General features: G+C 41.6%; 1 protein-coding gene across 2 annotated transcripts in view; it reads left to right on the top strand.

Annotated features, from left to right (window-relative positions):
* SMAP2 (small ArfGAP2) overlaps positions 1-12,697 on the top strand; it is a 47,974-nt gene that overhangs the window by 33,753 nt on the left and 1,524 nt on the right. Inside the window, exons 4-10 of one of the 2 annotated variants that reach the window (XM_070468361.1) lie at positions 122-200; positions 4,107-4,193; positions 5,362-5,443; positions 6,438-6,547; positions 7,311-7,476; positions 7,866-8,182; positions 9,649-10,779. In XM_070468361.1, the coding sequence (XP_070324462.1) occupies positions 122-200; positions 4,107-4,193; positions 5,362-5,443; positions 6,438-6,547; positions 7,311-7,476; positions 7,866-8,182; positions 9,649-9,654 (847 nt within the window). In that variant the 3' untranslated portion in view covers positions 9,655-10,779. Of the gene's footprint in view, positions 1-121; positions 201-4,106; positions 4,194-5,361; positions 5,444-6,437; positions 6,548-7,310; positions 7,477-7,865; positions 8,183-9,648; positions 10,780-12,697 lie in introns of those variants that run through there. The other variant, XM_020894091.2, reaches the window with a different exon arrangement.

The raw sequence follows: 12,697 nt of genomic DNA, 5'->3' as shown, positions 1-12,697 counted from the left end.
CACATGGGGAAACCAGGCAGAAGGAAGATAGGAGAACAATGCTCTTGGGATACCAATTGACCTTGTATAGTCATTCTGTCTGAAAGATTTGTTTGCTTTATCCTTAATAAGCTTCTTGCAGTGCGGTCGAGGGATTTATTCGAGATAAATATGAGAAGAAGAAATACATGGACCGAAGTCTGGACATCAATGCCTTTAGGGTTCGTTGTAAATCCTTCAAGTTTTGTTCATAATAAATAATTTGCTTATTAATCAGGCCTGGGGAGAATTTGAAGAACAGCTACCAAAATACTCTAAGACCATAAAAACAAAAATTGTAGAATAAAGCCAGCTATTGAATCAAGACCATGAGATATCATGGAGCAAACTTTTGCCTCAGGGATGAACCAACCATCAGTGAATTCTTTACCATGATATGAATTTAGATGTCAGTGATTCCCAGTTCCAAATTATTTCTTTATATGGATATGTTGGGCATAGATCAAATAGATCAACTAGATCAAATAGAATAGTATGTGTGTGCATATATACGTGTGTGTGCATTTTTTTCTGTAAATGAAGTCACCAAAATTGGTGTAATTATATCACCAGAGTTTCCTCAGATTTGACCAGCATATATTTATTTCCATTGTGTCAGTGGACTGACCGCCAATGGAATGCTTGTTCTTGAGAGGAGTTTTAGGAGACTCCCAGTTGCCAAATACACTCTGCATCCTAGACATGTGGTTAGAATCTGAAATACAGTGTGCAGGAGGAAATATAACATGGTTTCTGGAAGAAGAAAATATGCCTAATGACAGCTAGAGGGGAACCAATAAATATGACTAACTTAAACCTTCAAAAAGCCTTTGACAAGACTGTAATAAATTTGCTTTGAAATAATTGACTGTTTCTCTAGCTAAGGAAGTGTGGAGAATATGGGATTCTCCAGTTCTAGCAAAAGACCCATATACCTATCATCTGTCCTCTGTCTGTTATTTATTTTAATGGAAGATGTACTAGCCAGTGAAATCATTACATTTACACAGGGCTCTAAGCCCTTCCAGATAAAGTCAAACTAATTGGAATTAGCTCAAGACTGATCTTTTGATCTTGTGTGAAAAGGGGCACTAACCAGTAGTTGATTTCAATGTGGGCAAGTAAGTGCAGGGTAATACATGTGGTTAGGTAACGATAATTCCTTCTCAGTTTTGTATGAAGGACTCTTACGTCATAGTCATCCAGAAAAGGGATGTGTCGTATCCCTTTCAAGAAAGACTTAACCCAGAGTGCATTTACGGCTTGGATGGCACCATCAAGAAGAGTTTGAAACCAAAAGAAACAGACATTTTCTTTCCTTTGTAGAAAACTGTAGTCTGTCTGCTTAGCTCTGTTCTTTGTACCAGAACATGTGAAATCAGACAAGGTCAAAAAAAAGGTATCTGAGGTAATTCAGAAGGTAGGAGAAGAGGCAAGAGTTGCTGTATGGAGATAGATGGTATTCATTCATAGTTACGTTGCTGCTGTACCATACCCATGAAAGCGGCCTGTTTTACTCACTAAATGTTTTCACTTAGAAAGGAAATGTTTCCTGTGTGCCAAAGAGCTATTTCAAAGCTTTTTATTTGATGTATTTAGATTTAAAAAAAATATCTTCATGAAGATTTATATGCCAAGAATTAATATTTGCTAAGTGAAGGCATTTAATATCAAATCTAAAAGAAACTGGCTTTGTTGAAGAGTATTCTTTTTAAATGGACAGATAAGATTTTTTTTTTTAATATTTGAGACATATTTATTTCCATGTCTTCATTTTCCACTGTAATACATTGCTTCTCCATCTGATACTTGATTTTTGTATATACGCTGCCTTACTTTGGTTAACTGTATAACTATACTTTAGACCTCAACAGAACCTTAAAAATCTAAACACAAACTTTACCTCTAACCACCAAGACACTGGGGATTAAAATAACTGAGATCATCATTTTTTATTTACATCAGTTTATACATGTTTCCAACTTATTCTAATGACTGTTTCCAATGTGAAAACCAAGTTTAAATAACCTGATCACCTTGGTTCAAACAGAGCTGTTCACATATAATGCTCCAGCTGCATCCATGTAAGTAAATCCTGTATCAGAGATAAAAGCTACTTAACATAAATTCAGTGATGTTGAACCCTTCATAAACAGCATGAAAATATGGGTTGAAAAAAAAAAAAAGAAAATATGGGTTGAAGAAAAAATAAAGTATTCTGTATTAAAGTGTTACACTATGTATGCAACAAGCATAGCTGTGTGTGTTCTTCATGATTATAATATCACTTTACAGATAATATGAACGTTAAAGTGGAAAATCCGTGCCTACTCTTACCTTCATAATGACTGTCATCCATGTGTTTCCCCCATTTTCCCCTGTGGAGTTACTTTTGGGAGGCATAATTGTAACATAGTTGGATAGAATGTCTCCTGCTTTCCTTTAACTTAGCACATCATGTTTTTACCTGTCACCTGTTTACTTGTTACTTTTCACAACTTGTAATCATTGCCTCTTGTTCAGTGAGTAGCTAGATCACAGTTTATTTTACTATTCCCCTCTGTGGCATAAAGGTTAAGTTTTTCTTCAGATATGTTATTCTGGAATGAACTTGGCATATGTAACTTTTTCCATGTTTTGGATTATTTTTCTTGAGGTACATTACAAGATACAATCTTGGTCAAAGGGATTCAATATTTGTCTCTTTGTACTTGTGCCAGTATATTTTTTAGAAGTTGTACTGTTTTATACTGTCTTCTCAGCATTGGATGAGTAGAGTAGTTTTACTCCATCCCTACCAATATTAGATAGTATTATTAAGATTTTTTTCTCCTCCCCAAAATGTTTTTTTTTTGGCCATGCCTCGTGGCTTGAAATCTTATTTCTCTAACCAGAGATCAAACCTGGACTCTCAGCTTTAAAAGTTCAGAGTCCTAACCACTGGACTGCCAGGGAATTCTGCCCCAAAGTACATTTTAAATTTCACTTTTTGATCATTATCAGGGCTGACCATTTTTCATGTGTATTTGTTGTTCAGTTGCTAAGTGGTGTCCAACTCTTTGTGACCCCATGGACTGCAGCATGCCAGGCCTCCCTGTCCTTCACCGTCTCCCGGAGTTCACCCAGGTTCATGTCCTTTGAATTGGTGATGCCATCCAACCATCTCATCCTCTGCCACCCACTTCTCCTTTTGCCTTCAGTTTTTCCCAGCATCAGGGTCTTTTCCAATGAGTCAGCTGTTCGTGTCAGGTGGCCAAAGTATTGAAGCTTCAGCTCCAGTTGTTCTGCATTTTATAAATAAGATTAGTGAGGGCAGGAGAAGGGGGTGACAGAGGATGAGATGGTTGGATGGCATCATTGACTCAGTGGGCATGAGTTTGAGCAAACTGTGGGAGATAGTGAAGGACAGGGTAGCCTGGCGTGCTACAGTCCATGGGGTCACAGAGTCAGACACGACTGAGTGACTAAACAACAAAACCCTCTGGCTAGAAGAGGCAGATGGGGGACTTCAAACTTTAATCATTGTATTTATACAATATCTTTTAATATATGGCAAATTACATTTATGTTCTGTTGTTCTTTTGATCCAGGTGATAGCCCTGTGGGGTTAGTTCACAGCTCTTATTACTCACATTTTATATATAAGGAAACACTTCACACTTGGCTCACTCATATTTGTAAGGGAGAGAACCTTTGATTGAAGCCTGTATGTCAAGTAAGATGAACATTTTTCACTACTGTACCAAGATGAGCAAGTTAAACTTGGGTCCGAAAGGGACAGCAAACCAGTGAAATGTTTTAACCTCTATAGATAACCCAGTCTTCATGCTAGCAGTCATACATGGATTAGACAGAACAAGGAGGGAGGTACTTAAGAAATTTGAAAGATGCCTCTCTACAGCCTTGAGGCCAGAGTGGAAGAGGCCAGTGCTCATGCCCCACAAAAGACCCTCCCACAGTCCGTCAGACTGCTGCATCAGATTCAGTAAGGATTTGTGTGTCCTTTTGAGACATTTAGGATTATGATTTGTTGAACTGTCAGTCACCGTGGGGCCTGTTCTTTGTCTTGTTTTTTTAAATCATCATAGAAAGAAAAAGATAACAAGTGGAAAAGAGGGAGCGAACCAGCTCCAGAGAAAAAAATGGAACCTGTTGTTTTTGAGAAAGTGAAAATGGTAAGTGGGGGAAATATGTGTGCTGTGTAGATGGGTTAGGGTGTGTTGACATGTGTGGAGGGGAGGAGATGGGAGGGGAGGGGTGGGGAGGGGGAGGGCTAGTTGAGAGCACATTGCACCATTGCACCTGGGCCTAAAAGAGGGCCACATTCAGATTAGATCACCCACTGCCATTTCTGCTGCTTTCCCATCGCCTTGTTGCTGCCTGATCTGCTCTGTCACACTGCCTTTGAAGTCCAGATGGGAGCTTGGGAACGGCACCTGTCCCATCTGAGCAAGAGGCACGTTTCATGGCAGAATGCCAAGGCTCTGTGACACCTTCTGAGCAGATGCTACATTAGTCCTTCTCTCCTTAGGCCTTCTGTACCTCATTTTCCTGTTGCTGTTAAGAACAGTCCAGAAGCCAGGCCATACTAATTCGTTTTAAACCATCCCTTCTTGTACTCTCGCTCTGTCATAATGAAGTAGGCACCTTTCTTTTCCCACTGGACACCTTATGGCTGTGGTAGTAGATACTCTAAGATGGGGCTTCCCAGGTGGCGCTAGTGGTAAAGAACCTGCCTGCCAGTGTAGGAGATGTAAGAGACAAGGGTTCAATCCCTGGGTCCCAACTCTTAACAAAGGAGTTTGGAATCTTGGGAAAGAAGACTTTTTACTGTTTTCCTTCGAGGGTCTTTTAGCATCATTCTGAATCGTATTTTCTGCAGAACACAGTCCGTAGTGATATTGGCAGAGCGAATTAGGTAACCTATAAAATGAGTTCCCTTCTGGTATTAAAGGCTTTCTAATCACTAGGAGAAGTGTTGACCATTACCTTTTGTACCATCAGACACCTGCCTTTATTCTTTGCTTCTCCTGGGACCAAAATCTGCTGCTTCTGTTGGATACCCTGGTCTGTGGTTGTCTTGGTTTTCGAAAGATCTGTCTCTTTAGAAAGCCAGACAAGTGCAGATGACAGTTTTGTTTTTCACTTTAGGTTTGATTTCTGCACTATGCCTTCTGATTTGGTTTTCTTCACACAACACTTCATGAGTTCTGTTTCTTTGGTAACTCTCTTTGAATAACAGCATCCATGCCACAAGAATCCCTGCGGCTTTACGGTTGGAGAGGGGAATAGAGGCTTCAAAAACACCTGCTTATTTCTTTCTGTAACATATTTTAACCCTAGCCACAGAAAAAAGAAGATCCACAGCTACCTCGGAAAACCTCGCCAAAATCCAAAGCTCCTGTGGTGGATCTCTTGGGACTTGGTAAGAGCTAGACTTTTCCACGCCTGTAATCTCACCAATGTTGATGAATCCTCTGTGATCCTGGGGAGGTAGAGATGGGGTTTTTCAGTTGGTGGCTTCATCACTAAGGTCGTTCCCTCCTATTCTTCCTGTTGTTTACATCTAAGCAGTTGTTCTAAGAAGTGCTGACATTCTCTAGGGAGACAGTACAGTAATAGAGGAGTGGTTAAATCCAGTACTGGTTAAGCATGGCATTTGAAGCCAGAGTCCCAACTCTGCCACTTACTATCTTTGTGATCTTGGGTAGCTTGGTCAATCTCTCAACATTACTTTCCTCCTGTAGTGAGGATGATGAGTCTCCATCAGAGATGTTGTTGGAAGGACTAAATGAGATAATGCCTCTAAGGCTCTTAGCTCCTTGCCCCCACACACTGAGCATTCAGTAAGTGTTTGGAAACTTCACTAGACCAGCGCCTGTGAGCCCTGCCCCCAACCCTTGTTTTCCAGGTGCATCCTGTTTCTGAGATGGCTCCTTACCTTGTAGTCATTTTCCTCCAAACTTTCGAAACCCTGAGCTAGTGGTTCTGCCCCTTTCAGAAATAGAGCCTGTTCTTAACTTTCATAGTACTGATGGCTGTACTTTGTTTCAGTCCGTTCCTGCTGATTACTAGCTACTTCAGCTTCTAATTTCTGTACTTTTCATTTCTCTCTGAGAATAAATCCTACACAGCTTTGCCCCTCAAATAAGCAGAAGGGAGCCAGCCAGCTCCTTTGCAATGGTGCTAATGTAGCCTTCAAGCCCAAGTTCCTCCTGTCCTCTGCCTGAGCTACAGATTTTTCCAGTGTGTTCTTGGGAATCTTGTGAGATGCCTCATCCAAGCTGTGTGGTTCCAGAGCCTAGATTTGAGGGTCTGTGATTGGAGCATGTGGGCCTTCTCTACTTTGTGTCTGGAAGAGAAGGAAGGAATGGGCTTAATAAGCAGGGCTACATTTTAACTTTGGTCTCTTTTTCCAGATGCTCCTGTATCCTGCTCCATTGCAAATGGTAAGACCAGTAATACCCTAGAGAAGGATTTAGATCTTTTGGCCTCTGTTTCATCTCCCTCTTCTTCAGTTTCCAGAAAGGTGAGTCTTGTGGGTGCCTCAGGAGGAAAGAGCATTCTGTAAAGTGTGCTTTTGATAACTTTAATCCTGGAATCAAGTCATGTGTTCTTGGTGGAGTTTGACTTTGGTTTTCTTGATTCTTCCCTTAACCCTGTCACCTCTGTTACAGCCTACTCATTCCATTTTGTCTCTTGCCCAAAAAGAGTGGGCCCTTTATGTGAACTTCTGTTGAAGATGTGTCAGATTGTAAAGGCTAATTGTATAAGTCAGCTCCTCAGCCTGAGTTATTTTCAGAGAGTTTGTATAATAGGAAAGGCTTGAAACCGTCAGTGACTCCATTTGTGGAATACCAGCTGTGTACACTAGGCACAGTGCTAGGTGATTTTGTGTATTTCACTTATGATTTAAAATATTCACCATAATCCTGCAAAATGGGTCTTCTGGATGAGGAAAGAGTTCAGAAAAGTTACATGACTAGCCTCTCGTTACACAACCAGTAAATAGTGATTCTGGGATCTTAGTTCTCTCTGACTGCGTCATTTGTAGGTCATTTTAATTTGTTAGTTTTTCACCAAATCACATTGTTTTGCTAAGGAGCAAAGAATTGTACCAGAGCTTAACTATCAGGTATTTCCAGATGTTTGTATGGTAAAAGTGTCAGGAAGCTACTAACTCGAGCCATGTTTTCTCATGGCAAATGTTAGAAGCAGCAGAGAGATGAGGGACGTCCTTACAGAGAAACCCAGGAGGACCATTCCAATTCCTCCCTGCCCTTTATCCTAAGGTTGTAGGTTCCATGCCAACCCCAGGGAGTGCTGGCTCAGTTCCGGAAAACCTGAACCTGTTTCCAGAGCCAGGGAGCAAATCAGAAGAAACAAGCAAGAAGCAGCTGTCTAAAGACTCCATCCTGTCACTGTATGGATCCCAGACGCCTCAGATGCCCACCCAAGGTAGAGTTCATAGGGGTCACGGCAGTGTGCCAGGTAGAAACGGGAGGCCTTCCATGCAGGAATTATTTCTAGTGCCAGGGCCCTGACATCATACTCCAAACAAGCCTGAACATGACTTTTCTTGTGAAGCCACTGAGTATCAGGAGATGGATATGAATGTAACTCAGAGCCATGCTTCTGTGGGGTCTGGCTTCTCTGAAACCTGACTCGGGGTCTGGATCTGGACCCTAAAGGGGAAGTGCCTGGGTCTGCAGCCCACTGGAAGGCAGAGCAAGTCTTGTAGAGAATCTGTCTGAGGAATTCTAGCTGGAAGGAGTAGCCAGTGAGTGTTTGGATTGACCGCGTGTGCATTCCTCTTTCACAGATCTGTATGTCTGTTCTCTTGGCAGCAATGTTCATGGCTCCTGCTCAGATGGCGTATCCCACTGCCTACCCCAGCTTCCCTGGGGTTACACCTCCTAGCAGCCTAATGGGGAGCATAATGCCCCCACCAGTAGGCATGGTAGCTCAGCCGGGAGCTTCTGGGATGGTTGCCCCAATGGCCATGCCTGCAGGCTATATGGGGGGCATGCAGGCCTCCATGATGGGTGTGCCAAACGGAATGATGACCACCCAGCAGGCCGGCTACATGGCAGGCATGGCAGCTATGCCCCAGACTATGTATGGGGTTCAGCCAGCTCAGCAGCTGCAGTGGAACCTAACTCAGGTAAGGTGCTCCATTTCACTCAGGACAAGAGTTCTGAGCCTCCCTCCAGGCCGTCTCACTTAGTGTCTGCCCCCTTATCCTTTGAATCCTTATAGTGTAAATGAGATATCGCCAGAGACATTCTTGGGTTTGCTTCATTTATTTATTTATTTTAACAGAAGGTCTATATAACCTCAGACTTTCTGAGGCATTTTGGGTTCCTGTAGAATAAGGGTAATTGCCTAATTCTAGAACTCTCCACACAGTCATCAAAACAAAACTGAACCTGTACAGATAAACAAGAGGTGGCAATAAAAGCAATGACTGTTGCATCTAATAGAATACTACAAACCTCAAATTACATGATTATAAACACCTAAATTCAGGGCTTCCCTGATGGCTCAGTGGTAAAGAATTTGCCTGCCAAGGCAAGAGACATGGGTTCAATCCCTGGTCCAGGAAGATCCCACATCCCGAGGAGCAACTGAGGCCATGTGCCACAACTATTGAGCATGAGCTCTAAAGTCCAGGAAGTGCAACTACTGAGCCCCAGTGCCGCAAGTCCTGAGGCCTGTGCGCTCTAGAGTCTGTGCTCTGCAACAAGAGAAGCCACAGCGGTGGGAAGCCTGCACGCTGCAACTAGAGAGTAGCACTGCTCGCAGCTAGAGAAAAGCCCTCGTAGCACCAAAGACCCAGCACAGCCAAAAATACATAAATTTTTAAAAACACCGAAATCAAGCGGAGCCAGCACCACAGACCGTGTGAAAAGAGGAGAAAGAGCAGGGGGCTAGAGGTGACAGAGCATAGATAAAACACCCCCTAGAAAGAGAAAGCCCTGCCCTGATTAGAGACATGCTGTGAAGTGTTCTGAGACCTGGTGGAGTATAACTCTGTTACTTGGAGAATCAAAAACAAAGGACTTGAAATAGATAGGACTATAGGGGGTAGCTTTGGCAAAGCATTGTTTCTAGGAGAGATGAGGATGACTTAGAATGAGGGGGTGCTCTTTGGAGACCTTGTGGTGAAGAAGTAAGAAGTGAGAATCACAAAATCAGATCTACCATCCTCCTCCCCACCAAATAGTCATTTCACTTTACTAAAGGAAGAGGGCGCTCTTGAACTAAGAAATGTAGTAAGTCTCCCCAGATCCTTTCACCTGTGCTGACTCAGAAAAATAAGGTTCTACAATCTACCTGCCAATGTAGGAGATGCAAGAGACAAGGGGTTTATCCCTGGGTGGAGAAGATTCCCTGGAGGAGGAAATGGCAACCTACTCCAGTATTCTTGCCTGGAAAATTCCATGGACAGGGAAGCCTGAGGGGCTGCAGTTCATGGGGTCACAAAGAGCCAGACACGACTGCACATGCATACACACACACAAAATAAACAGAAAGTAGCAAGTGACATTTATGCAAAACTATTATGAGAAGAAAATAGGAAACGAAGTCTAACATTTTGAGAAATGAAAATTCTTTCTCCAAAACCAGTCATGAAGTAGAAGAAAACTGTTACACAACCCTGAATTAAGTGTCCTCAGCAGCAGCAGCAGCAGCACAAACACTTGCAGGTAAGACAAAACAGCTTGAATCAAAAAGTGAAAAGCTTAGAACCAAAATGGACAAATAACTGGAAGCTGTGAAATGAAAGTTTACTGAACTCAGGAAGCAAACTGAGAAACAACACAATTATCTTAAAAATAGACTGAATTACAAGTTAGAGGAGAATAGATTCAACTGAAAATATATTTGGCATAGAGGAAAGGCATGAAGTAGCTCAGAGAAAAGAAACTAAATATAGAGAGCACTAAAAAGAATCAGAAAGAAAGAAAGAACTTAGGCAAAGAAGATCTAACATAAATATGTTTCTTTGGTGACCCCCAAAGGTGGCCCTAATGCTGAAGAACCTGCCTGCCAATGCAGGTTCTCTTACGTCTGGGAAGGTCCCCCGGAGGAGGGCATGGCAGCCCACTCCAGTATTCTTGCCTGGAGAATCCCATGCATGGACAGAGGAGCATGGAGGACTACAGTCCATAGGGTCACAAAGAGTCGCACACGACTGAAGAGACTTAGCACTCACACAAAGAAGAAAGCTAAAATAGTAGAACAGGATTAATATATTTAAAACTTAATATAAGAACATTTCCTAGAAATAAAAGACTTGAATATAATGTTGAAAGAAACTACTTTGTGTGTATCTGGAAGAACTGACTCAGAATGGTCACCTCGAACATATCCCAGTAAACTTTTAGGCTTTGTATGATAAGAAAAAAAATCCATGAGTCCATATTTTTTAAAAAATGGATGTGGGATAGAGGGAGAGAAAGCCACCTTTGCAGAAGAATGACAACTAATAATTATAGAAAGAACAGGGTATTCACATATTTACAAAGAAATACCCTTCAGATTACTTAGTAATTACAATGAAAGGACATACGATGCACCATGGAATATTACTCAGCCATTAAAAAGAATTCATTTGAATCAGTTCTAATGAAATGGATGAAACTGGAGCCCATTATACAGAGCGAAGTAAGCCAGAAAGATAAAGACCATTACAGTATACTAACACATATATACGGAATTTAGAAAGATGGTAACGATAACCCTATATGCAAAACAGAAAAAGAGACTCAGATGTATAGAACAGACTTGTGGACTCTGGGAGAAGGCGAGGGTGGGATGTTTCAAGAGAACAGCATTGAAACATGTATATTATCTAGGGTGAAACAGATCACCAGCCCAGGTTAGGTGCATGAGACAAGTGCTTGGGCCTGGTGCACTGGGAAGACCCAGAGGGATCGGGTGGAGAGGGAGGTGGGAGGGGGGACCGGGATGGGGAATACATGTAAATCCATGGCTAATTCATTTCAATGTATGACAAAAACTACTGTAATGATGTAAAGTAATTAGCCTCCAACTAATAAAAATAAATGGAAAAAAAAAAAAAAGAAAGGACATACGATGGATACAACCTTAGATAAGTGATCAAACATAAAATTGTCAATACCTGGGACACATTAGTTTTATGCGTTTCTTGGTGTCTTGTACTAAGAAGGATACATAGAATTTTGGGGGTCTTCCCTGGTGATCCAGTGGTTACATAGAATTTTGGGGGTCTTCCCTGGTGGTCCAGTGGTTAAAATTTCACTTTCCAATGCAGGGGGTGTGGATTTGATCCCTAGTCGGGGAAACTAAGATTCCACATGCCTCACATGCCAAAAAACCAAAATATAAAACAGAAGCAGTATTGTAACAAATTCAATAGACTTTAAAAGTAGTCCACATCAAAAAATATATATATTAGAATTTTTGCCAAAAATATTTAACTTGGATCCAATCATAAGAAAACATGAGATAAATCTAAATTAAAGGATTTTCTCTAAAATAACTGGCCTGGATTCTTCAAATGGTGTTAGGAAAAAATGGCGGGGAAACTCCTCTAGGTTAAAGGAGGCTAAAGAGATGAAAAATGAAATATAATGTATATTAGAATATACTATAATGTGAAATATCTTGAACATGTTCATTGTATTGTAATTCTAGGAAAGTCTTTCATATGAGACCTAAGAGTCAGACTCTTTGCAACCCCATGACTGTAGCCCACCAGGCTCCTCTGTCCATGGGATTTCCCAGGCAAGGATACTGGAGTGGGCTGCCATTTCCTTGTCCAGGGGATCTTTGTCTTCTGCATTGACAGGCCGGTTTTTTTTTTTTTACCACTAGCACCACCTGGGAAGCTTCTTATGAGATGCCTCCTGACTTATTAAGAGGTGAAACGTCAACAATATCTGCAATTTTCAATGTCTATCAAAATTTTTTTAAAGCTGATACATATGTATATATCAAAGATAAAATAAAGCAAAAATGTTACCAGTTGTTGAATTTAAGGAAAGATGTATGGGTCTCATTACCCGAATCTTTCAACCTTTCTGTAAATTTGAAATTTTCTTTAAAAGTTGGTGGAAGAAAAAAAGTTAGCCTTTCTCCTAAAGGAAAAGATCTTATACAGAAAATGTACCAGACTTGAGAAATTTAAGTCATTTTTCTTTGATAAATAGTTTTGTCTGTTCACTGCCAGGAGCCAGTCTTTTAATCAAATTCCTAAAGGGGCATCAACCCCACCCAGGCCTGATGCCACCGACCCTTTTCTCCCAGCAACTTGCTTTCTCATACTGTGAAGACATGTTGGTCGTTTTTTTTCTGCCTGCCTTTGTTCTTTCTGAAAAGTCCAGTTTCCTTTTCTTTGTCTTCTCTCTGCTGGAGCATGCACAGCACTCTCCCTGACACTCTGGATAATGGCTTTGCTGGAGAAAAGACAGGAGTGCTGGCTGGCTGGGGGCTTCTCTTTATACTCTCAGGGTTGGCTCCAGCCAGTTCACAATAGGCCCCTTCTTTTCAGAATGAGAGTGGAAAGGAAACAGAATAACCTCCTGTGCCGCTTTTATGTCAGCTCACTCCAGGATTCCCCTTTCCCCTCCCTGAGCATTAGTCTCAGACAGCATCTCCCTTTGGCAGAGGCCTCCGTCGTCATGGTCTG

Source organism: Odocoileus virginianus, chromosome 5, assembly GCF_023699985.2.
Source record: "Odocoileus virginianus isolate 20LAN1187 ecotype Illinois chromosome 5, Ovbor_1.2, whole genome shotgun sequence".
Classification (NCBI taxonomy): Eukaryota; Metazoa; Chordata; class Mammalia; order Artiodactyla; family Cervidae; genus Odocoileus; species Odocoileus virginianus.
The sequence above is the reverse complement of the archived record's forward strand: the minus strand, read 5'-3'. Positions and strand labels throughout refer to the sequence as shown.